Source organism: Nannospalax galili, unplaced genomic scaffold, assembly GCF_000622305.1.
Source record: "Nannospalax galili isolate Female #2095 unplaced genomic scaffold, S.galili_v1.0 scaffold872, whole genome shotgun sequence".
Classification (NCBI taxonomy): domain Eukaryota; kingdom Metazoa; phylum Chordata; class Mammalia; order Rodentia; family Spalacidae; genus Nannospalax; species Nannospalax galili.
In genome coordinates this window covers 711684-735612 of record NW_008332654.1, presented here as the reverse complement: position 1 = coordinate 735612, position 23929 = coordinate 711684, and the positions used below count along the sequence as shown (strand labels likewise).

At 40.3% G+C, this 23929-nt stretch overlaps 1 protein-coding gene across 5 annotated transcripts in view; it reads right to left on the bottom strand.

Annotated features, from left to right (window-relative positions):
• Nucleotides 1-6753: 6753 nt before the first annotated feature.
• Osgin2 (oxidative stress induced growth inhibitor family member 2) overlaps nt 6754-23929 on the bottom strand; it is a 29281-nt gene continuing 12105 nt past the window's right edge. For 3 of the 5 annotated variants that reach the window (XM_008827611.3, XM_008827612.3, XM_029560886.1), the window contains exons 2-6: nt 19131-19285; nt 17073-17209; nt 15829-16020; nt 11040-11131; nt 6754-8554 (exon numbers count right to left, since the gene is read on the bottom strand). In XM_008827611.3, coding sequence (XP_008825833.1) covers nt 7525-8554; nt 11040-11131; nt 15829-16020; nt 17073-17209; nt 19131-19285 — 1606 coding nt within the window. In that variant the 3' untranslated portion in view covers nt 6754-7524. Of the gene's footprint in view, nt 8555-11039; nt 11132-15828; nt 16021-17072; nt 17210-19130; nt 19286-23929 lie in introns of those variants that run through there. The other 2 variants (XM_029560887.1, XM_029560888.1) reach the window with 2 other exon arrangements.

Below are 23929 nucleotides of genomic sequence, written 5' to 3'. Positions count from 1 at the left end.
GCTGTAATCCTAATGGGTTTTCCTTTATATGTGACTTCTTGTTTCTCTTTTCCAGCTTTCAGTATTGTCTCTCTCTCTCTTTTTTTTAGTGTTTTTACTATCTCCATGATGTGCCATGGAGGGTTTCTTTTCTGGTCTTGTCTATTTGGGGTTTGTGCTGGATAGCTTTAGTGTCAACTTGACACACCTGGGTTGAGGGAGCCTCAATTGGGGAATTGCCTCTATTGGACTGGACCATTATCTTGGGATTCTTCTCCTTCCTGTATGCCTATGATTTGTAAGTTTGGTCTTTTTATGGTGTCACACAATTCCTGCATATTCCATTCTTGTGATTTCTTAAATTTTTCATAATCTTTTCTTGAGTGGTCTAGTTCGTCCACTTTATCTTCCAGTCTTGATACTCTGTTTTCCATTTCATTCATCCTATTGTGAGGCTTTCTCCTGTCATTTTCTAATTGGCTTACTGAGTGCTTCACTTCCTTCTTCATTTGAGCCCGAGTATTCTTCAATATTTCTAGGTGTTTTCTGAATTCATTCAGAAGTTTATCCCTATCTTCCTTCAGTTGTTTTGTGTTCTTTAAATTCACTGAATTCTTTTATCATGTTTATAGCTGTACTTTTTAGTTCCATGTCCTGCATTATCTCTAGGGGGTTCTCACTGTACTCCTCTAGAGGACTATTGATATTTGGTGGGGATATGTTATTTTGGTTTTCATGTTATTTTTTCTCTGATTCTGACGTGAATTTCTGATTCTTGTGTGAGACTCAAGCCTTCAACTTTAGCTCTGCTTCTCTTTGTGAACTTTATGTGTCTTTGTGGTTTACTTTTTGGGCATGAAAGACTTGTTCCTCTAAGCTTCCAGTTCTCTCTTTTGATTGGAGTGGACAGATTGCTTTTGTCTTCAGGAGTTCCCACAGAGGCCCAAGTCAGATGAGGATCAGATGCTCTCAGGCTTTCTCCTCAGGTCTGGATCCCTCCAGGACAAATTGTGGTCTCAGGAATTTGTAGGTTGGACTGACCTGGGAGCCAGGCCCAGGAAAGATGCTGGTCTAGGGCAGCTGGTGGCTGTGCCACCCAGGGATGCAAAGGAAAATGTGGGCGGGAGGCAGCCCCAAGGGCCCCTGGAGACTGCACTGAGGAGCTGGGTTGGTCTGGATGCAAAGGATCAGGAAGAGGAAAGGTCAGCCCAGGTGTCCAGGACAGAGGCTGGTGGGTTGTGCAGACCCAAGGAGGCAGAGGAAGGTGAGGGTGGGTCCAGGGCCAGAGCATCCCTGGGGACCGAAGGAACTTAGTTGGTCTGGATGCACAGGATCAGAAAGCAGTGGTGGGTTCCCCAGGTGTCTGGGGAGCCAAGACAAGGAATGGGACAGGACCCAGGCTAGGAGGAGAGCCCGTCGGGGGAGATGAGAGGGTGAGTGAGGCTGGGGGAATCAATGCACGAAGGGCAAGATCGACTTACTCTGGAGAGAGAGGCCTGCGGGTCCTGCAAGCCCAGGGAAGCAGAGAGAGGTGACAGCAGGGCCAGGCACAGAAGCAGTGCTCCTGGGGACCTGAGAAGGAACTGAGCTGCTCTGGATGAAAAAGATCAGGAAAAAGCAGTGGTGGTTCCCCAGGTGTCTGGGGCACCAAGACAAGGAATGGAACAGGACCCAGGCTAGGAGGAGAGACCGGCAGGGGAGATGGGAAGGTGAAGTGAGGCTGGGGGAGTCAAGGCGTGGAGGGTCCAATCAACTTACCCCAGAGAGAAGCCTGCGGGTCGGAGGGAGGCCTGCGGGTCCTTCAAAAAAAAATTTTTAACACCAAGACTCAAAAGCATTCCAGTCTATAAAGTTTACATTTCAATATTTCCACAAATACTTGAGTATGTGAAGTGTGGGTAAGATTTTTCCCTTTATGAATAACTGAATTTAAGAATAAACTCTGCTTATTGGAAGAAGTGTCTTTTTCTCATCTTGACAACTTTATGAAAAGCCAGTTAACCTAACAGGTTGATCTGTTGCATTGTCTGTTTTCCCATCCCTCCCACTCAGACTACACTTGCATAAATTACTGTCATGTATAGTAAGCACACTCTAAGTCCTCCAGCCAGCTAGTTTAGTTAGAAATTTGCACAAATCAGTATAAAAACTGTTATCTTAAAAATATTCAATCTGGGGCCGGAGAGATGGCTCAGTGGTTAAGAACACTGTTCTAGTAGAAGACCTGGGTTCAAATCCCAAATGGCAGCTAACAACTGTCCATAACTCCAGTTCTAGGGGATCTGACAGCTTCTTCTGTCCTCCTTGGGCATTGCACGACCCAGGTGCACTTACATACATGCAAGCCTAACACTCATACACATAAAAAATATATATTTTCAAAAATTCAATCAGCCGGGCGTGGTGGCACACACCTTTAATCCCAGCATCAGGAGGCAGAAGGCAGCATAGGAGAACTGTGTTCAAGGCCAGCCTGGTGTGCATAGTGAGTTCCAGGCCAGCTGGGGCTACAAAAAAAAAAAAATTCAATGTACACATCTATTCATTTAGATTTTCCAGAATTTCTTTCAATGCTGTTCTGTGGTTCCATTATAAGACTTCATATTTTAAATGGATCCTTAGTGTACTTAATATGTTGACATTGTAAACATTCTTTCAAAAAGGTCATCTTAAAATAAAGATTCATTGCTTGTATATGTCAATTTGGAGCCTGTGAACTAGCTAAGTTCTCAATTCTAGTATTTATCATAGATTCCTTAGAGTTTTTAGATACATGACATTTCTGAGTACTGTTTGCTTCCCTTCCAGTTGTTCTGCATTTCCTCTCATCTTAGTAAATCATCTGTACCCATCCAAACAGTGAATGCCTTATTCCTGATCATAGCTATTCAGATTTCCCATGTCTTGCAAGGACTTTGTACCTCTAAGTTTTCATCATGTTAAATTTTCCTTTTTATTTACTGCCATCTTCTTTTCCACTCTCATCACCAGAGCGTGTGCATTTTACTGGATCTATCAACTATGTCAAGTCTATTAAGACTATGAAAAACATGCCATTTGTTGTACTTTACTTCTTTGATTTTCATTATTCCTTTCCTTAAACTTGGGGAATTTGCTTATTTTTCTAGCCCCAGCAGCTTATTAGCTTTAAGCCTATCTAAAATATCAGTACCTAAAACTGTAAAATCTCCCTGTATGCACTACAGATTTGGATATTTGTGTTATATCCTGATTCCCTATTTCATGTGTTAAGTCCCATATTTCTCCATTAACCAACAGACACAATATTTCCATTTCTATTTATTTCTAGGTTAAATTTCAGTCATAATTGGTAAGATTTTAACCTCCAAGTTTTTAAAGACTTTGTTTCACTGCCAAGTCTGTCTGGGGACTGTTTTGTGTGTCCTACAGGACAGAACTATAGGACTTCTATAAAGGTAATGTCAGTAGTTGATGCTACTAAACCCTAGATCTGTGTCTACTTGTTACTCAGGAATTGTGTAATTTCCCATTGTTTTTGAAGATTTATCAGTTTCTCTTTCCATGAACAATTTAAGATTTAGTCCTAGTCTTTATTTTTAGTACATTTACACATGCAAGATTCCACTGAAAACCCTTTAAAAATTCAATTTGGTTTATATATACTAAAACTCAGTAACTATGTACATATGTATACAGGATGTCCTAGTTTGTTTCTTCATTGCTGTAACAAAACACTGACCATTACCAGCTTGGAGAGGAAAGGGTTTATCTTACATTTCTCAGCTCACAGTCAATCAGGGAGCCCAAGGTAGGAACTCAGGGCAGGAACCTGGAGGAACACTGCTTACTGGCTTGGCCCACCTTCCCACTTTCCTAGGAGTGGCACCACCCACAGTGGGCTGGGCCCTCCCACATCACTCAACAAATGATGCCCCATGGACATGGCCAAAGGCCAGTCCAATGAAGGCAATTCCCCAGTTGAGGCTCCTCAACCCAGGTGTATCAAGTTGACACTAAAGCTATCCAGCACACAGGATAAACCTTTTATGTAGTACTTTTACCTGTCCTGTGTCAGCTTCTAAAACTGCCTCTTCTCAGAAATTTGATTACATGCATAGATGCAGTGCCCTTTGTCCTATGTGGTTATCCTGCTTGCAGTTCAATGTCTTTCCCTTTTCTGAGATCTGAGACAGGGTCTCACTGTATAGCCCTGCCTGCCTGCTTGCCTCTTGCCTCCTGTGTGCTGGGATTGGAATTTACTTTCCAGCTATAAAATGCTTCATTTTCAGTTTTTCCACCTTATTGTGAACCTTTTTTCTTAGCATACTTACATCTTTTAAATAATTGTCTGCTCTTAATGTATCTATTAATTTCAAGCCTTGTCTATCAATTTTCAGTCTTTTGTGTGGCTTATTTTCTTGTCTGAGCTTATTTTTATGGCAGATGTTGCAGGTAGTGATGTCTGGATTTTGTCTTTTGGGAAAGCTCTGTGTTGGCAAGTAAGCCTGGCGCCATCTACTGGATCCCATCAAGGCTTAATTTTAGGCATGATCACAGCAGCCCTATTCTTAGGGTATGCTCTTTTGGAAGCTGCAAACTTGTTCAATGCCCCCAAGCACTGAACAAGATCTGGCTCTACTGGCTGACCAGAATTCAGATGTCTTCCTGAGCTGTATGCATCCAAAGCCTCCATTTGGCCCCTAGCTCACACTTGCTGATCTGTCATGTTTCTCACCCTGCGCTTTAGAATGGAATTGAACTTAAGGAAATGTTAATTCCCAGGGCTTCTCTGTGCTGCTTCCCCCACTATCCTCCCTGCTCAGCAAAGTCCTGTTTGTAGTGCAGAGCACCCTCTGGTAGAGCTGGGATGACTGTAGTTCTGGCTGCCGTGTACTGTGTAAAAGCATTGCTTTATGGTTTTTAAGAGTTTTACAGTTGACTATAGTGAAGAGTAAGTCCAATATTCATTATTGTGACTTTATTGGAACCAGAAAACCTTTTATTTTTTTAATGGTAACTTCTAAGTCATTTTTCCTTTTTACAGCTTATCTATCTGTCATCTTTTTTGGCCTGCTGCTTCTACAAATTTGCTTAACTATCTTGAATACAGAGGTGATTCAAGAGCAAGGCAATATTTAATTCTTCTTTCACACACTCTTCAGGGTAACTGGGATCATTGGTCTTTTTCCCCCTATGAATAAACACAATGGAGTTTTAAGATCTGATGTAATCAGAATGGATTTATGTAACAAGCAGTCCTGTAACCACATTAGAGGTTTTAAAACGTATTTGTGTGAATAATGTGTATGTGTGTACATGCCATTGTGTCCTTGTGCAGGTCAGAGAACAACTTGCAATAGTTGGTTCTCGCCTACCATGGAATCCAGGAATCAGACTCAGATTCAAATTTGTATAGCAAGCATCTTTACCCTTTGAGCTATCTCACTAATAGACCCCAGTTCCAGGGGATTCAACACCCTCTTCTGGCCTCCATAGGCATTGCACAACACAGGTGCACTTACATATAACAGGTATAACACTCATACACATATAAAATAAAAATGTTTTTTTAAAAAGATTCTCATGTTTATTCATAGAAAAATATTAGGAGAGTGTTCCCTTAGGGTCCCAAGGCAGAAATTAAGCATACCAACCAGATGTGGAGGGAGGAGATGCTCATGTGCTACAATAGTCAGTTTCATTGTTTATTAAAAGAGCTCACTAATACTAAGTGTAAAGAAAGTCAAAATTTTGGCACAGAAATGAATAAAATGTAGAGACAGGAGTGTGGAACATCAGTTAAGGCTGGATTTGATACTCTGCAGGACAGCTAGTACTGAAGGACAGACAGCAGGGAAGCTGGGGTTTATATGAAATGATGTTATTCCATGGGTTTATTTAGGGGCTTACTGGATTTCTCTGACATGTTTAAATGAATTTTAAAATGAATAAGCTCATCACAAAAATGCTATTGGTTAAGGTAAAGCAATCTCCTGAGACAGCAGGGAACTCCAACAGCTCTTTTCCCCGAGAAATTACCTTTACAATACTGTCATTTTCCACTTAGAGTGACATTAAGAAAATCATCCAGTCCAACCCAGAGTTCAAAAACAGGCAAGGAAGCAAGTACAGTCAGAAGATGCAGGTACAGTCAGAAGACGCAGAATTTCAGTAGGTTGTGCAGTCAGTCTGAACACAGTTACCATCTTAATAATGAGCTAAAAGTAGACCACAGTTACAAAAAGTGAAACTTAATGAGCTTTTTATCAAATTAAGACCCGATCTGAATCAGTTGTTAGAAGCAAATTAAATAATTATACTGAAGGTAAATTATGATCCTGGTAGACAAAGCACGTAACACCTCAATAAACAAAAAACACTGACATGGTAGTCCACTTTTTTAAGAAAACTGAAAACAGAAGTTCAGTGAGCACACAAGAGAAAAGACTGAAAAGAAATCAATTTCCCAAGGAGAACTCTGGAAGACTTTTGTCTGGCACTAAAAAGTTTCACAATTTATGTGGAAATGCAAACATTAAGCACAATAAATATAGCCAAGACTATTCAAGCAGATAAACCTAATAACCATGGGCTGCTGTGTCATCTCTAATGAACAGACACTGTTAAAGATCTCAAAGTAATAATCACCTTGGGAATGGAAAAGACTACAATCTTATTTTCCACATTAGCCTTTAGTAATTCTGGCAATACCCAAACAGTATTCTAATTTTAGTACTTAAAACTAAAATTTTAGTTTCAGTAATAAAAATTAACTCAATGTTCACACAAGGATAAGTAGTTCCATCCACAATTTATTGAACTGAAAATCATATTCATTTGATGTTATGATGGCTAAGTAGAGAACAAATCTCTAAAAATATCTTGGTGGGTTCCTGGATATCAACATTATTGAAATTATTAGAAGTTAAGAATATGAAGTCCCTACCAAAGTTTCAACAACAAAAATATTTTTAAAAGACCATCATATTTGGTAATAAATTAGGTTTACAGAACTGATAATTTCAAAATAAATAAAACCTGAGTTAAAAATGCCTCCTCCTGCCCTACCCCAGCATATGTACTTTATAGCCCATTTTCATGTAGACCAGTGCATCTCAAACTATTGAATCCACACATAGCTTGGGGATCCTGTAGAAATGTATTTTCTGATTAAGCAAGTATCTTGTACCTGAGAGCCTAAGTTTCTAATGAGCTACAGAGGAGGCTGATCTTGCTGGCCCTTGGACTATCTTTTGAGGAGTAAGGTGAGTCAATATGAATTTATGGACAGTTCCTCTAAATGCCAAGTTAGAAAAGAGTGTTCCGTTTAAATGAAAGCATAAAAATAGCAAGTTGGCAGTGTTTCTATCTATTTGTTTGACATTGATACCTTCGATACATCTTACTATAACTCAGGAAACCAAGCTCTGTTAACTTTAGAAAACAGAGTTATAGCTTGAGCTCTCCTAGTTCATTCAAGTCCAGAAAATTCAAGCGAGTACACTGCAAACCACTATTAAAAATCTTTAATAGTTAACAGTCCAAATCACTCATAAACTTGCTTTAAGCTATCCCATCTCCTCCTCCTCTTTCAACAAACAAATGCTGCCTTTTCTTCTGTCTTGTAGACAAACATCGTGTAACACCTAATGCCCCTCCCTTTAAGAATCGAACAAAATTGTCTCCAACCAAAGGGCCTAAAGCAAAAAGGTTGGCTTCTTTAACACATTCATAGGTATATGCATCGATCTCCACAGGATTTCCCTTACATGTTATTGGCTGGCTTGAGTTATGGCCTAGGTAACACCCTTGTTCCTTTAGAAAAGACAGATTAGGATGAGATCCTATCAATACTACTGCTGCGGACAGTTTAAATATCTTCTTCAATCCGGAGAGACTTTGAAGAATGCACTTCATGTCAGACTTAAAGGAAAGCACACGGTGCTCAGGAAAACTGGTATAATCAGATAAACGGTTTGAGTCTGCAGAATATGACTGAGTACACATCATGTGATAGACTTTATGATACTCAGGATAAAGCTTTTTGGGAAGCTGTTTGAAAATTAAGCCTGGATCAGTTACTCGTCTGCGAAATACATGGATCACAGGGATGTTGTTGTTGTAAGCACACAGTACTGCATCAGCTGCAGTAAGCCCAGAACCAACAATCAGCACTGGGTCCACCTTGCTGCACAGCTTTCCTTTGCTTATAGCAGCTCCAAATTCAGGCATTGAATGAAACACAAAAGGAAATTCTTCCCCTTCAATTTCCAGATGTGCAGGAGAATCCAGTGTTCCAGTTGCAAGAGCTACATTCTCAGCAAAGAGGCAAAAGGGAACGTGAGAACCATCTGCTATTTGCTGATAACCTCTGATTTCCCAGTTTCTCTTGATAAATTTTGACTTCTGATTCTGTAAATGCTTTTCTGAAATATCTCTGTCTTGACTATCATCATCTTGATCTCTGTAGAGTCTTGATACAGATGTTATATAAGTATTCTCTCTGAAATTCTTCTGAAGACCCATGACTTTTACATAATGTTTATAGTAGCGAGCTACTTCCTCTGGCATAACCCGGTCCCCTTTTAGGTTCCTATAAGAGGAAAAAGATCTATGAGGATAGCATGTTTTGTTTCCATGATTATTACTGTTCTATCTAGTGATTATTACTGTTCTATCTAGTAAGTACTTATCTTAGTTCTTTCAGGATTGTCTTAATGTAAAATTATCCTCACATTTTATAAAGAAAGTCTGCTTTTTCTTATCCTAGTGAGAATGGCAGTTATTAAGAAAACAAATACTAGTAAAGATGTGGATAAAAGGGAACACTGCTGGTGGGAATGCAAACTACTCCAGCCACAAAGAAAATCAGCACAAAGGTTTCTCAAATAACTAACATTTAGACCTTCCATAGGACCCAGCCATACTACGCCTTGGTATTTACCCAAAGGACTTCAAGTCACATGCCACACAGATATTTGCACATCAGTGTTTACCGCATCACTATGCAAAATAGCTAAGCCAAGGAACCAACCTAGGTAGTCAGCAACAGAGGATAAGGCAGATGTACATACACACAATTGAATAGTCATGCCACAGAAAAATGGATGCAAATGCAAACCAAGTGAATTAAGCCAGGCCCAGACAAATACAGGGTGCTCTCATTTGTGGTTCCTAGCTTTCATACAGATACACAAAATCATGTATGTATATGTGACATGAAAATAGAAGTGAGGGGCTGGAGAGCTGCCTCAGGGGTTAAGAGCACTGGCTGCTCTTGCAGAGAACCTGGGTTTGGTTCCCAGCACCCACATGGCAGCTAACAACTACCAGTAACTCCTGTTCCAGGGGATCTAATCCCCTCTTCTGGCCTCCACGGGCATTGCACTACATGGGTACACTTACACACATGCAGTCAGTAAACTCATACATATAAATTTTTTTTTTTTTTTTAAAGAAAATAGAAGTGAGACTCTAAGGGAACAAAGGAGACAAGTGGGAAAGGTGGCTGCTTGATGAATTTTCATTTAATAAAAGGATTAAAGTACACATATTTGAAAGTCACACTATAGCTTACAATTTATAGCTAACTGTATTATTTAGAGATTACATAATTAACAAATTATTATATAGGGGGCTGGAGAGATGACTCAACAGCTAAGCCAGTTTACTTCTGTAGATGTTCAGTTCCTAGCAATCATGTTGGGTAGCTTGCAACAGCCTGTACCTCCAGCTACAGAGGGATCTAAAACCTCTGGCTTCTGTAGGCACTTGCACTCATGTATACATACACACACAATAATTTAAAATAAGAATAAAAATGAGAGATTATCTAACTAATATCATGCTTCTTTATTACACATGCCGTACTGACATGATTTTTCATTAGTTGATTTTAAGTAAGATATTTAATGATCAAAAATAATCTGTTATCTGGGGGGTGAAGAGATGGTTCAGCAGTTAAGAGTACTGACTGCTCTTGCAGTGGACCCTGGCAGCTAACAGCCATCCAGAATTCCAGTTCCAGAGGATTCATGCCTTTTTCTATACTCCATGTTTAATCCATAAAAATTTTCCTTCACTTGAAAATATTTAAGGGCATGAACTTAAGATTAAATTTTCAAAACATTCACCTGCACCTGCCTCTGCCTCCTGAGTGCTGTGCTGGGATTAAAGGCATGCACCATCACACCTGGCTTTACTTAAGCATTTTAAATTACTATTTAACTTTATGCCCAAATAGCCAAGCATATACCAGACATTAGTTTATCATTCTAATGACCAATCATGATACACATAGTTTTTACCCTTAAACAAATACTTTAGGTATATGTATATGGAGTATACATAAATGAAATCACATACGTATTTAAAAACTGACAAAAGTATGAAAACTGATATGTAGGTAGATGATAAACAGTGTTTTAACATGAAAGATAAATCTTATTAACAAAGTTATAGGAAGCCCACCTGTAAACAGTCCTTTACCTCTGCAGTTTTATAGCATCTCCAAGTGGAACTAGTGCATAAGCACTGCTAAACAGAAGCATTTTTATTTGGCTTATGTGCTGGATAGCTTTAGTGTCAACTTGACACGCATGGGTACAGGGAGCCTCAGTTGGTGAACTGCCTCCATTGGACTGGCCTGTGGCTATGTCTGTGGGACATCTTCTTGATTACTGGGTGATGTGGGAGGGCCCAGCTTACTGTGGGCAGTACTGCCCCTGGGCAGGTGGGCCTGTATGGTGTAAGAAAGCAGGCTGAGCATAGGCCATGGGAGCAAGCCAGTAAGCAGTGTTCTTCCATGGCCTGTGCTTCAGCTCCTGCCTCCAGGTTCCTGCCCTGAGTTTCTACCTTGGGCTCCCTCAATGATGAACTGTAACCTGGGAGATGTGAGACAAACCCTTTCCTCCCCAAGTTGGTAGCGGTCAGAGTGTTTTGTCATAGCAATGGAGAAACAAACTAGGACAGCATATGTATTTGTATTTATCCAATACAGTATTTATGAATATTGTGAAAATGTCTCACAGTCCCCTTTCATCATACATCAAAGAATCCTAATACAGTTTGATCTTTACCTTCGTTTGCTAGACATCCAGTCTTTAAATTTAAGTCCGGGTAGCTCCATCCAATTTCCAAAGCTGATTGTCAACATAGAGCCTTCCATATTCTATATTAAAAGTACAGTTAAAAACATACAATGAAGCAATACCACTTTGTAAAGCCAAACACATCTCATGTAAAAACTAAGATCACATAAAGCATGTTCAGAACAGTCCTAAATGGTTTTGTATATTTCCTCTGAAACATCATTCCAATTAAACTTTTACACACTTTCATCATTTGACATGACCTACAGTTTAAACAATTATGAAACAAATTTTCAACATTAGCTTTGGTCTATGCTGAATATAATTAAGATACATATTAAAGAAAAGCCAGTAGTTTTACTTCTTAAATAAAGGAAAATTTGTTAATTTCCAATTTTTTTACCATTTTAATCTTTTACAGATTTTTAAAAATTAGAAAACTGCTTTTCTCCCTCTATCAATTATAATTTTGAAGTCCAGACTATGCTGGATACAACATAATTACTTTCTAAGAATAGAAAAATAAGCGGTGGTTGCCTAAGAAACAGACTCACCATTAGGGTTACTGTTATCTTCAAAGAAGTGAGCCTTCCAGGTCTTCTGACCTACTTACCTCTTTGCTCAATACAAAGCAGAACAGCTAAGGTGCCAAGGCACTGCCCAGTGATCTCTTTCAGTCAGTTTTTATAACAATGGCTCTTTTCTCATTAACTCTTGTCCTGTTTCTACATAGCCCAGCACTGGAAATGGGGCATATAATAATTTTATTTATTCATTTATTTATTTAGTTTCTGAGATAGGATCTCATTTCATGTATTTCATTTATTTATTTATATAATTTGGTTTTTTTTTTTTGAGACAGGGTATCCCTGTATCCCCAGCTGCCCTGGAACTTTCTATGCAGACCAGGTTGGCCTTGATCTCAGAGATTTGCCTGCCTCTGCCTCCTGAGTGCTTGGGTTAAAGGCATGTGCCACCACGCCCAGCTTTATTTATGTAATTTAAAAACCAGTCTCATGTACCCAATTGGCCTTGAACTTCCCTCTTCAATGCATATGCCATGAATGCCTGCTGTCACTGGGTAACAGTGTCTTTAAGGGACAAGTGTGACAGAAGTACTGTATCAGTGTATGCAAAATACTACACCTTCAAGAGTGTAATGGCTTCAAGGACTCTACCATTAGAAAGGGAGGATATTACAGACAAAATAAAAGCCAATTATGACAGGCTAATTATAAAAAAGAACGTAAGTGGGGCTGCAGAGATGGCTCAGCAGTTAGGAGCACTGATTGCTCTTGCAGAGGAGCAGGGTTCAATTCCCAGCACCCACGCGGCAGCCAACAACTGTTCATAACTCCAGTTCCAGGGGAATCCAACACCCTCTTTTGACCTCCACAGGCACTGTATGACAGGAGGTGCACATACATGCATGCAATACACTCATACACAAAAAATAAATAAAATAATAATAAAAAGAATATAAGTGTCCTTTGAGGAATTTAAAGAAATTGAACCCTATGTAAGAAATGAACTCTGCAGGCCTGGGTTACTCTAAAGTTTCACATTCTAAGAAAGGTTGGTCTTTTCAGTCTCTTGGATGACCATTCAGCCTTTGGAATATTCTATTTGAAGAACGTATTTTTTGCATACCTGAGGCTTGGGCCATTCTGTACCTCTATGACTATGTAAATTTATCCTAACAGTGTGATTTATGGTGGGCTCTAGTGCTCTTGAGACGAGAGGTTTGAGTGACTGGGTCAGTCAGACACTGCTAGCTCACACACACAGAATCCTTGGAGGTCTGTAGCTGTAGCTCAGTCGGCACAGTGCTTGCCTAGCATACACAAAGCTCTGGGTTCTACCTCAGCACTGCATAAACTGGGTATGGTGTGCACTCCTGTAATTCCAACATTTGGGAAGCGAAAGTAGGAAGATCAGAAGTTTGAGGTCAGATAGATAGATGATAGATAGATAGATAGATAGATAGATAGATAGATAGATAGATAGATAGATAAACAGACAGATAGACAGACAGCACAAATGAGTTTCTGTGCTTGGCAACTCTACATAGGGATTTTCATACACTGCAGGGAAATTTCAGTACATCCCTGTGTTACTCTACTAGCATCATACACTTAACTTCTCGCTACTTTTGTCCCATAGGCCTTTTCCCACTGCTCATGCTGATTCATTCGTTCACTGTAATATACTGTTACCATGAATTCACCATCTTTTCAGAGTCCTATGGGCACAACTCCCTAAAGCAAACATGTTAGAGCATGGAATGTGTGTGTGTGTGTGAGAGGGAGAGTGAGAGGGAGAACAAAGAGAGAGGGAGAACAGAGAGAGAGAGAGAGAGAGAGAGAGAGAGAGAGAACGAACGAGAACACAGAGACAGACACAGAGAAAGACAACAAAGGTAACTGAAAGGAAGTAACCACGTAAGAAGACAAACAAGACTAAAGGAGGATGGAGAACCTAGATATTAACACTGTCAAATCTGTAGGGCACAAAATTTTGAGACACTTTATCAAATTAAGGAAAAGTGCAATTACTGACTTATACAAAGAACAATTCCTGTGGAAAATGAATGACCAAGCTAGTAAGCTACGGACTAAGGATCACAGGCATGGAGGCAGTACAGGCACACAGCAAGTACAGGTAACCCTTCAAGAAGGTGGCACTAAAAGAATACAGCTAAGCTGGTGGCCAATTTTTTTCAGAGGTGGAAATAATTTTAATGTATTACATACTGACCAATAAAAGCAGGCAGAGAAACCAGTGATATAAGTGATGGGGGAAAATCAAACAATGCCCCTGAGAAGACAGCAAGGAATACAGCTGAAGTGAAAACTCCACCATTGTGACAAGAGACAAGAACCAAAGAATTAGCACAAATGCAAATAAGCTCATGACCATGAACTGTGGAGGCTCCCTCATGATCAAATCCATTTTTTTTTCTGTAAAATACGTTTCTATGCATATAAATGAAAAAGGAGATCTCAGAGGTTGAAAACTTACTTAGAAAATATAAAAGGTTACCAAGTAGTGTTTAGTGCCCAACTGAGGATGGAGGTAATTTCCCAACTGCTCCCCTCACCACTCCCTTACAAGTAAGATAAACTGCTTTTTTGTTAATCCCATCTAATATAAGGACAACAGGGCCAAAGGAATTAAATGCTCAAATGGGTGAAGTATAGGCCCTAAACTGGACAGGTAAAGAGATGAAGATAAGAACCTGGAATATTCTACTTGAACATGAACACAATGTGAGTTACTCAGTAATGCAGCTGCAAGAATGAGAGTTGTGATCATAGTAAGATGCTTAAAAACAAAGATGCTGACAAACTGGGTGGCTCTGAAAGCTAATATCCACAGCTGAGCTGCTGGAGCTATGAAAAAGAAAAGGAATGAAGAGACTAAGAGATGAAGGTATTGGTTCTGCATCATGTATATGAAGTCATTGAAGCTGATAAAAAGTTGGGGACACTCAGACATTTCCCCAGCATAGAACTGGGGAAATGGACAGCAGGACTCAACCTCAGCTGAAGAACTATTGGCAACTGATCACTGCTGGGTGAAGGAGAGCTGATCTGATCTTTTGTTTTTTGGTCTTTTTGAGACAGGGTCTCCCTGTAGCTCCAGCTGGCCTGGAACTCACAATGTAGACCACGCTGGCCTTGAACTCACAAAGATCCACCTGCCTCTGCCTCTGCCTCCCAAATGCTGGGATTAAAGCATGAGCCACCATGCCCAGTGAGAGTTGATCTTTTAAAAAGGAGAGACTCTTGATAGGCTGACTAGACCCCAGTGGATGAGCTTGCACTGAGAGATGTCTGGGTACACAAACTTGATAGGTCTTAACATGTATAACAGAATGCATGAAATCCAGTGGGGTACCTATAACAGGGTGCAGATGGTATAAATATGATGAAGATGTTTTGTATGAAATGCACAAAACTTCAATAAAAAATAAATAAAATATATATATTTAAAGCTGGGAACACAATGGAAGAACATGAGTTAGGTGCCATAGATTTGGTAACTGATGAAAACAGTCTAGAATGGTAGAAAAACTAGAAAAATGACCTATTCAAAAGAACAAGATGTTTTACCTATGAGCAACAAGAAGCAAACAGAACTCTAACCGCACTAACCAACCTAACAGGACATGGAGCACTGAGAGGATGAACAGCCTCCACTTCAGAAAGCTGTAGTAAGAAGGGCATCTTCAGCAAAGACTTTCAAGGATAAAAGTATGGCATTTGACAAAGATGTAGGAAAGCCTATGTGTCACTAAATGGGGTTCAAGCCAGGAAGATAGTCCTTCCAGAAACTGAATTCACCAGCACACCTTGATTATGGACTTTTCAGGCTCCAAAACAAAGAAATGTCTTTTGTTCAAAATAAAACCCTTCTTTTACAACATTTTTTATTTAAAAATCTTGAAAATAAATGCAAATAATTGATGTTGGTTTTCAAATACTGTGAGGTCTGCTAAACTGTAATGTAACTGATTTTAAAATTACAATGAAAAACATTCCTTAAATTTTTTCTATATAATTTATACAAGATAGGATAGAGATATGCTTATTCATGACTCTATCATTAATAAAATCTGGCTTAACTACAGTTACTTTATATACTTAACAAACACCAAAATTATTCTTAAATAAAAATGTGGTAAACAGTACTATCATAATGCTTAAGAATCAAGCTGGTTTAAGGCAACACAATGGCCTCAATGTACACTAAAATGTGAAGAAAACATACTTACATGCCATGTTCCACCAGGTGGACCTTTGCCAAGAACTAAGTGAGGGATATAATGATGTTGCTCTAATTTCCAGTGCAGGGTAGATGGGTAATCATACCCAAAGTCAGCATCTGGATGAAGAAGTGTGTCAAAAAGTACTGCAACTGGATTGGATGATCGGCCCTCAAGGCCCTCAGACAAGTATTCTAAGTCCTGAATGAAAGGCAAAAAAAAGATATGTATATGGCTTTTTTTTTTTTAAAAAAGCCAAAACAATTATAACGTTAATAGTAATGGTTATTATATAAATCCAGTGGTTTTCTTAGATAGTGAGTTAGAGAACAGAAATTTTCCTTTAAGATCTTAATAGATCCTTTGATCATATAAATACAGGCAAAGTTTGGATTTAAACAAAGCTAACAAAATTCTTATAAAAATTGAAGATGAAAGCAGGTGTGGTAGAGCATGCCTTTAATCCCAGCACAGCACAGCAGATCTCTGAGTTCAAGGCTAGCCTGGTCTACATAGCAAGTTACAGGCCAGTTGGGGCTACAGGGAAACCAGGTCTCAAACAAAACAAAACAAAAGTTGAAGGTATCTTTGGCATACAATGTCAATTAGGGTATTCAAAATAATAAAAAGCAGCACTTCCCAAATTTATTTGAGCACAGAGAACATATTAAAACTTCACTAACAGAGCTGGAGAGATGGTTCAATGGGTAAAGTGCTTGCTGCACAAGCATGAGGACATGTATTTGATCCCTAGAACCCACATTAGAAGAGCAGGGCGTGTGGCCTCTGCTCATAATCTGTGTACTGCAGAAATAGAGACAGGTGGATTCCTGGAGCTCATTGCCAGTCAGCCTAGCCTGACTAGGCAGATTCAGGCCAGTAAGAGACCACTCACTGCTCAAAAAACAAAGTAGACAGCTCCTGAAGAACATCCAAGGTTGACCTCTGGTCTACACACACACACACACACACACACACACACACACACTCTCTCATTCACATGAAGATGCACATATACCCATACCAAATTAAAATTTAAAAAAACTCCACTAGAAATAATTTAGGAATTTTGCTCTAATAAATTCAAGAAACTACTGAGCTATACCTTGTCAGAATATATTTATGTATCTAAAATAAAGAGAAAATGTTATTTAGAATGAAGAACTGTCAACAAAGAAACAATGCTTACATTAAAAAACTCATCTTGTTCCGGCATCCTAATGTTTTCAAAGCTGACATGTAATAAACAGTACCTGATCAACAATGGAGATATGTCTTGCTTCCTCTAGTTTGCTATGTAAGATTGTGTTTGGATGCATTGCTTCTGGTGATAAATATGGTCTGTAGCCTGATAACATGTAAGAAAGGCATATTCCTGAAGGTCCATTTCCTATTTTTAGGAAAGCAAAAAGATGTTAATACTCTGCTTAGCATTTCTCCTAGAATGAAGATGCTCTTCTTCACCTGTTCTTTCTTCTCTAATCATTTAAAAGCCGCCACAAGTTTCTGCCATCTCTGTCTTTCAGAATCTTGTCTATCTAAAGTGTCAACCCTATGCGTACTAACTTCCAAAATGAGTTCTCCAGGCAGACATATTCTTAAAGAATATACCATATGCTTTTATAGGCTACTTTACTCTATTTGACTCACTAGTAATATTTATGATGTGGTAAGCAAATCTGAGTCCCTTTCCCTCTGAAACCCTCTACCACCTCAAGTACAGGTTGAGAAAAATTTTGAACTCTACCCTACCCCTACAAGCAGTTGACTGTCTGCTTTTGTCTAAAGGAAAAACGTTTTCAGTTTCTCATTCTAAACATTTACCTATTCCCAAATTACCATACCTACTACATCCAGATAATTTTTGGCACCTAAAAAAATCTTAACAGGTTTCCCTTGATTCTAAAGCCAAACTGGGCATGGTAGTATGTGCCAGTAAAATCCCAGGACTCTCGGGACTGAGGCAGAATAGTAAATTTCAGGCTCTCTGGGGTAAAAAGTCAGACCATATCTCAAAACAGTAAAAGCAGCAGCAGTTACAAAGCTAAGTTGCTTCTTTCTTCTATCCAGTGACTTCCACATTCTCCTAATATTGACTTTCTATGTCCACATACTTTAAAGCTAAACTACATTTCTTGTTGAGTCTTTTTTGTGTGTAGTTCTTTTTTTGAAATTTTATTTATTATTTTTTACAAGCTTTTTAAAAAATTATTATTATTTTATGTGTATACGTGTACTGCCTGCATATAGGTAAGTGCACACATGTCATGTAATGCCGGCGGAGATCAGAAGAGGCTGTCGGACACCCTGGGACTGGAGTTACAGACAGTTGTTAGCTGCCATGTGGGTGCTGGGAATTGAACCAGGGTCCTCTGCAAGAGCAATCAGTGCTCCTAACTGCTGAGCCATCTCTCCAGCCCCATGTGTGTATAGTTCTTTTAGTCCAGATTGGCACTACTTTATTAGTTCTAACAAAATTTTAATTTGAGACAACGGGTAGCCAACTAGCCAAAACCCCACCCCCATTTCTTGCCTGATACAACATCCCAAATAAAATATGCTTAAACACATAAATTTTTAAAAGCTTAAGGACACTAGGAAAGGGTCATTATCTCCACTTCTAAGAGGTGCACTGAAAGACTTTAAGCATGACTGTGTATCTAAAAGATAGGAAGAGAAACCATTTGGCTTGATAACATCAAACAAAGACAAACAGTAGGAGTTAGGATTTGTGAAAAAGAGTCAATTTCCTAAATCAAAACTAAGTGACTGATGGGCTGGTTTGCTGCTTGTTGGGGAAAAGTGCTTGCAACCAAGCCTGAGTTCAATCTCTGGAACCTATACAGTGGAAAGAGAAAACCAACTCCTATGAACTGTCCCCTGACCTCCACATGTGTGCCATAACATGCATGAGGGGACGCACACATTATAAATGTAAAAAAAAATAAATAAATAAGAGACAAAAGAAAACTCATAACGGTAATATCCACAAATGAAAAAAAATATTGACAAAATCCAACATACCCACATATTCACTCAGGACTTAGGAAAAAAAAAGTTTGGAATAGAGGAAAATTTCCTCAATAAGGTAAGGAACATCTATTTAAAAAAAAAAAATCCCTAGCTAGGTGTGGTGGTACACACCTTTAATCCCAACATTAGGGACACAGATCTCTGTGAAAGAGAGGCCAACCTAGTCTATATAGTAAGTTTCAGGCCAGTGGAGGCTACATAATGAGACCTAGTCTCAAAAAAACAAGACAAAAAAGAAACAACAAACCTATGAAAAGAAATAACGTGTAACAACTTACCTATTATTACCACAGGTAACGTCACTGAGGAATCTTCAAGTAAAGAAGTTTCTTCAACTAATGGCATTGCTTTAACTTTTCGCCCCAAATTATCACCAAGATATTGCACCAAAGAATTAAAAATCTCTCCTTCCGTCTCAGTGTCACTATAGTTCCTTTAAAAGAAAACAGAAATGCAATCTACATATTTGTTTTATAAAAACAGATCTTTTCTCATATTTTATTTAAGCCATAAAATGCTCATGAGTTTCATAATGCCTTGAATTGGCTTTATATCAAGGTACCTCATTTAAGTTCATCAGTCTCAAGTAGATGTTTATCTTCTCAGTATTTAGCAAGTAACTACTGAATAAGAAGCTCTTTTCTGGGCTAGGGTTGGTAGTACCAGGACCAGAATTTGATCAGTGGAACCCAATAAAAAGGCCAAGCACCATGGTGAATCCCTGAGGCTCACTGGCCAGCAGGTCTAGCCTATTTGACAAGCTCTAGGCCAGTGAGAAAGCCTGTTTTGAGAAAAACAGGTGGATGTGAGATCGGCCTCCATCACCTGCACCCACACATGCACACACATGTAACAAAGAGGTGCCCTGGGGCTGGAGAGGTGGTTCAGAGATTTAGCGCACTGGCTGTTCTTTGCAGAGGATCCGGATTCAGTTCCCAGCACCCACATGGCAGCTAACAACCACCAGTAAATCCAGTTCTAGGGGATCTGGCTCCCTCTCTTCTGGCCACCATGCGCACTATACACGTGGATGCACTTACATACATGCAGGCAAACATTCATACACATAACATAAATTTAAGAAAGAGTATTTAAAAAGAAACACCTTCACTCAACCAATACACAGCATTATTATTTGCGATCTGTAATTTTCTGAGACCTCCTACAGGATGGGCAAGTCTGTCCTCTACTTTTTTCTCATTAAAAGGTTAATACATTCAGATAGCTCTATTCATAGACATTTTCAGGAAAGGCTAAAGAAAGACCTCAATGTTGACTTCTAATCTTTATTTCTCAAGTTCCTGTCTAGAAACTAATTCCAGTACTCTGACATGTTCACTCAATAAATGAACTAGCATCTCTGAACTCAGTGCTGTGCTATTTTGGGATTTCTTCATAATAAAAACTGAATTATTTTTCATCTTCAGTCGACAGCAGCCTATAATGACTAGAAAGTACTTGGTGTGTACTTGGTGTGTTTGTTACTACTTTCCAAATATAGATGCTATTTCACGGACTAAGGTGGACTCATTAATCCCACAGGATGACAAAGGAAAAGAATTCAAGATAGGAATTTTCACTTCCATATAATCTTCAGAGGTTCCAACCTACTGGTGGTGATGGTTAATCTTGGTTGTCAACTTGACTAGATCTGCAATCTACTAAAACCTAAGCCTCTGGGTATTCCTGTGATCAACTTTCTTGATCAAATTATTAAAATCAGGCCTTCAGTGCCACATTGGGAATAAAAAGACATCTGGCCTCATGAAATGAACAACTACTAGATTCTCATCCTCTCCAATGTGAGATAACCACTGTTGGACTACCCAGACCAAATCTCTATATATAGATAAATATATCTAGATCCCTATCAGCTGTTCTTTTAGAGAACCTCCAATATACTTCCCAGGATATTACAAAATTGTTCAAGATACACTTAGAGCCCTAGAAAGAAAAAGCTGCCCCTAAATACTTGCAGTCCTCTTACAACCAAAATAGATAGCTGTCACCCGACACTGACAACTGCTAAAGGAAGCCAATTCTCACACGTAAAGAGATGTGGGAAAGGTGGGGGAAGGTCAACCAAAATTAAGCATGCCCTCTATCTGAAAATGCAAGCTCCAGGTTCAGTGAGACCCTGCCTCAAAAGGGTAAGATGGAGTGATACGGGAGGATTTGCTAACACAATCTCCTGGCCTCCTTGCACCCATACCCACACAAATTATAGACGATTTAAATAGTGGTATCCTATGCAGGTAAGCAAAGCTGCTTCCGGAAGCCAAAGGTTGAATGAAAATCCCAGGGCTAAGGGGCGGGCTATCGCCCTGGAAGCTACTGGTCAGGGAGGCCCTAGAGGTCCCCAAAATAATGCAGGGAAGTGTCACTGATATTGGCTGCTGACCAGAACTAGACGGTGAAACCCTACTGAAGACACCACATGCTCTGATTGCAGGACACAGAGAATTCAAGATGGAATTGAGAAGGAAGCTTCGTCAACGTTGGCTAAGCCATCATAGTGCCAGAAGGGGCTGTGGAGGCTGCTGAGGGAAAACTGTCCACACCTTACTCGGCTGTGGACTCTGCCTGCTACACTTACCGGCTGGTCTAGTAAGATAAGCCCACTATGCAATAGTGGAATACTTTCTGACTGGAATTGAGACCTGTTACCTAGGAGGGAATTCATACAGTACTGTAAAACTAGTCAAAAGCTCATGGCTGGGGAGGTCATGGGCCCTATTAGGGAAGCTAGTGCTGTTGTTTAGCTAAATGGACATGTGCCTGTCAACCTGCCTTCTAAATAATTATGTTTAATGTCTACAGATTAGTGATGCTGTCAGCTTTGGTCAGAGAAGCTTCTTCTGCAGTGGGCAGAGATTCAAAACTGATCAAAGTGCTGAGATTAAGTGACTGTTGAATGTTCAGTTATAAATGGGACATTTATTTCACTTCCTTTTGAAAAAAAATTAAAAATTATAAAAGTCAGGAGCCATGAAGTCTCTCAGGCAGGTCGCGTACCGGTCAGGAATTCCAACTCCCTGATAAGTAAGTTTTATGGCTGAGACATCTGGCCTCCTGATAAGTAAGTTTTATGGCTGGGACATCTGGCCTCCTGATAAGTAAGTTTTATGGCTGGGACATCTGGCCTCCTGATAAGTAAGTTTTATGGCTGGGACATCTGGCCTCCTGATAAGTAAGTTTTATGGCTGGGACATCTGGCCTCCTGATAAGTAAGTTTTATGGCTGGGACATCTGGCCTCCTGATAAGTAAGTTTTATGGCTGGGACATCTGGCCTCCTGATAAGTAAGTTTTATGGCTGGGACATCTGGCCTCCTGATAAGTAAGTTTTATGGCTGGGACATCTGGCCTCCTGATAAGTAAGTTTTATGGCTGGGACATCTGGCCCCCTGATAAGTAAGTTTTATGGTGGGAACATCTCCACCTCACTGATAAGTGAGGTTTTATGGTGGAAACATCTGGCTTAGTGATAAGTCAGCTTCCCGCTCTCCCTGTAGCATTTTGTAATAGTTTAAATAAACCAATAACCGCGTTTCTGCTTCTGTACCCTGCTTCTGCCCTATAAAAGCTCCCCAAACCCGACCTGAGGCGCGCAAGTCCCCCGAGGAGACTTTGTGCCCACAGGTACCTGTGTACTAAATAAACCTCTTGCTGTTGCAACCCGAAGGCTGGCTTGTCCTCTGTGGTTTCACTCTTACATTTGGAGGTCCCACCGAGATTTGTCGGTCAGAGGGAGCCACAGGACAATTCGAGCCTTGCGGGGAGGTGAGTTGGCCAGCCTCTGTGTTGTATTGTCTGGTTTTGTTGATAGTGCAGCATCTGTAGAATCTGGGGATCCCATCTGTATTTCTGGGCAGTGCAAAAGCAAGACTGACGAGTCTTTAAGCTTTGCCTGCCAGCCTGGGGGACGCTCCAGGACTGTGAGACCCACGTCTGTAGAACTTTTTGTTCATCTGTAGGATTTCTGTGGATCTCGTCTGGACAAGGAACTTCCTTGTCATCTGTTATTCCGAGCTGCACACCTGAGTCAGTGTCAGTGTTTCTGTGTTGCTGTGTATTTGTGTTGGTTGCGACCAGCCCCCATGGTCTGGGGAGCACGATATTTTGGGGCTCAGCATGTATCTGAAGGATACGTGAACCTGAGCGAAGTGACAACCTCGCCATCTGATTTTGTTTTTTCAGTTCTTCCCCGGAGTCGCCCTAAGCGGTACCTTGTCGCCGGCTGTCTATTTTTGTTGTTTCTGTTGTTTGTCTGTTTCATTGTGATTTTAGATTACCCCAAAATGGGACAACACCTAACCACCCCCCTGAGTTTAACTCTAGATCACTGGAGAGAAGTTAAGAGCCGAGCTCACAATCAATCTGTGGAGATCAAGAAGCACCAATGGATAACCTTTTGTTCCTCCGAGTGGCCAACGTTTAATTTTGGCTGGCCTCGAGATGGGAGTTTTGACTCTGATGTTATTTTTCAGGTTAAAGCTAAGATCTTCTCCCCTGGACTAACGGGACATCCGGACCAAGTGGCCTATATAGTCACTTGGGAAAATCTCTCCCTTGACCCACCACCGTGGGTGACTCCTTTTCTCAGTCCTACACGAAGAGTCCCCCTCCCTTCTGCCCCTAATCCGGACCCTTCGACCACCTCTTTGTGTCCTGTTGTGGTAAAACAAAAGCCTGTTCTTCCCCCTGATGAGAGTGTTCCCGCTGATCTGCTGAGTGAGAATCCCCCTCCCTACCACCCTCCCCCGCAGGCTGCTGCGGCTGTTCCAGATGAAGCCCCAGCAGAAGGACCGGAGGTCATTCCCTCCCCCATTGCGGGGCGACTCAGAGAGAGAAGAGGACAGGGAGATTCCACACACGTCCTGCCCCTCCGACTCGTAGGAGGGGAAGGAAACCAGTTTCAGTATTGGCCCTTTTCTGCTTCAGACTTGTACAACTGGAAAACTCATAACCCGTCCTTTTCCCAAGACCCGAGGGCCCTAACGGCTCTGATAGAATCTATTCTCCTTACCCACCAAAACCCACGTGGGACGATTGCCAACAGCTCCTGCAAGTCCTCCT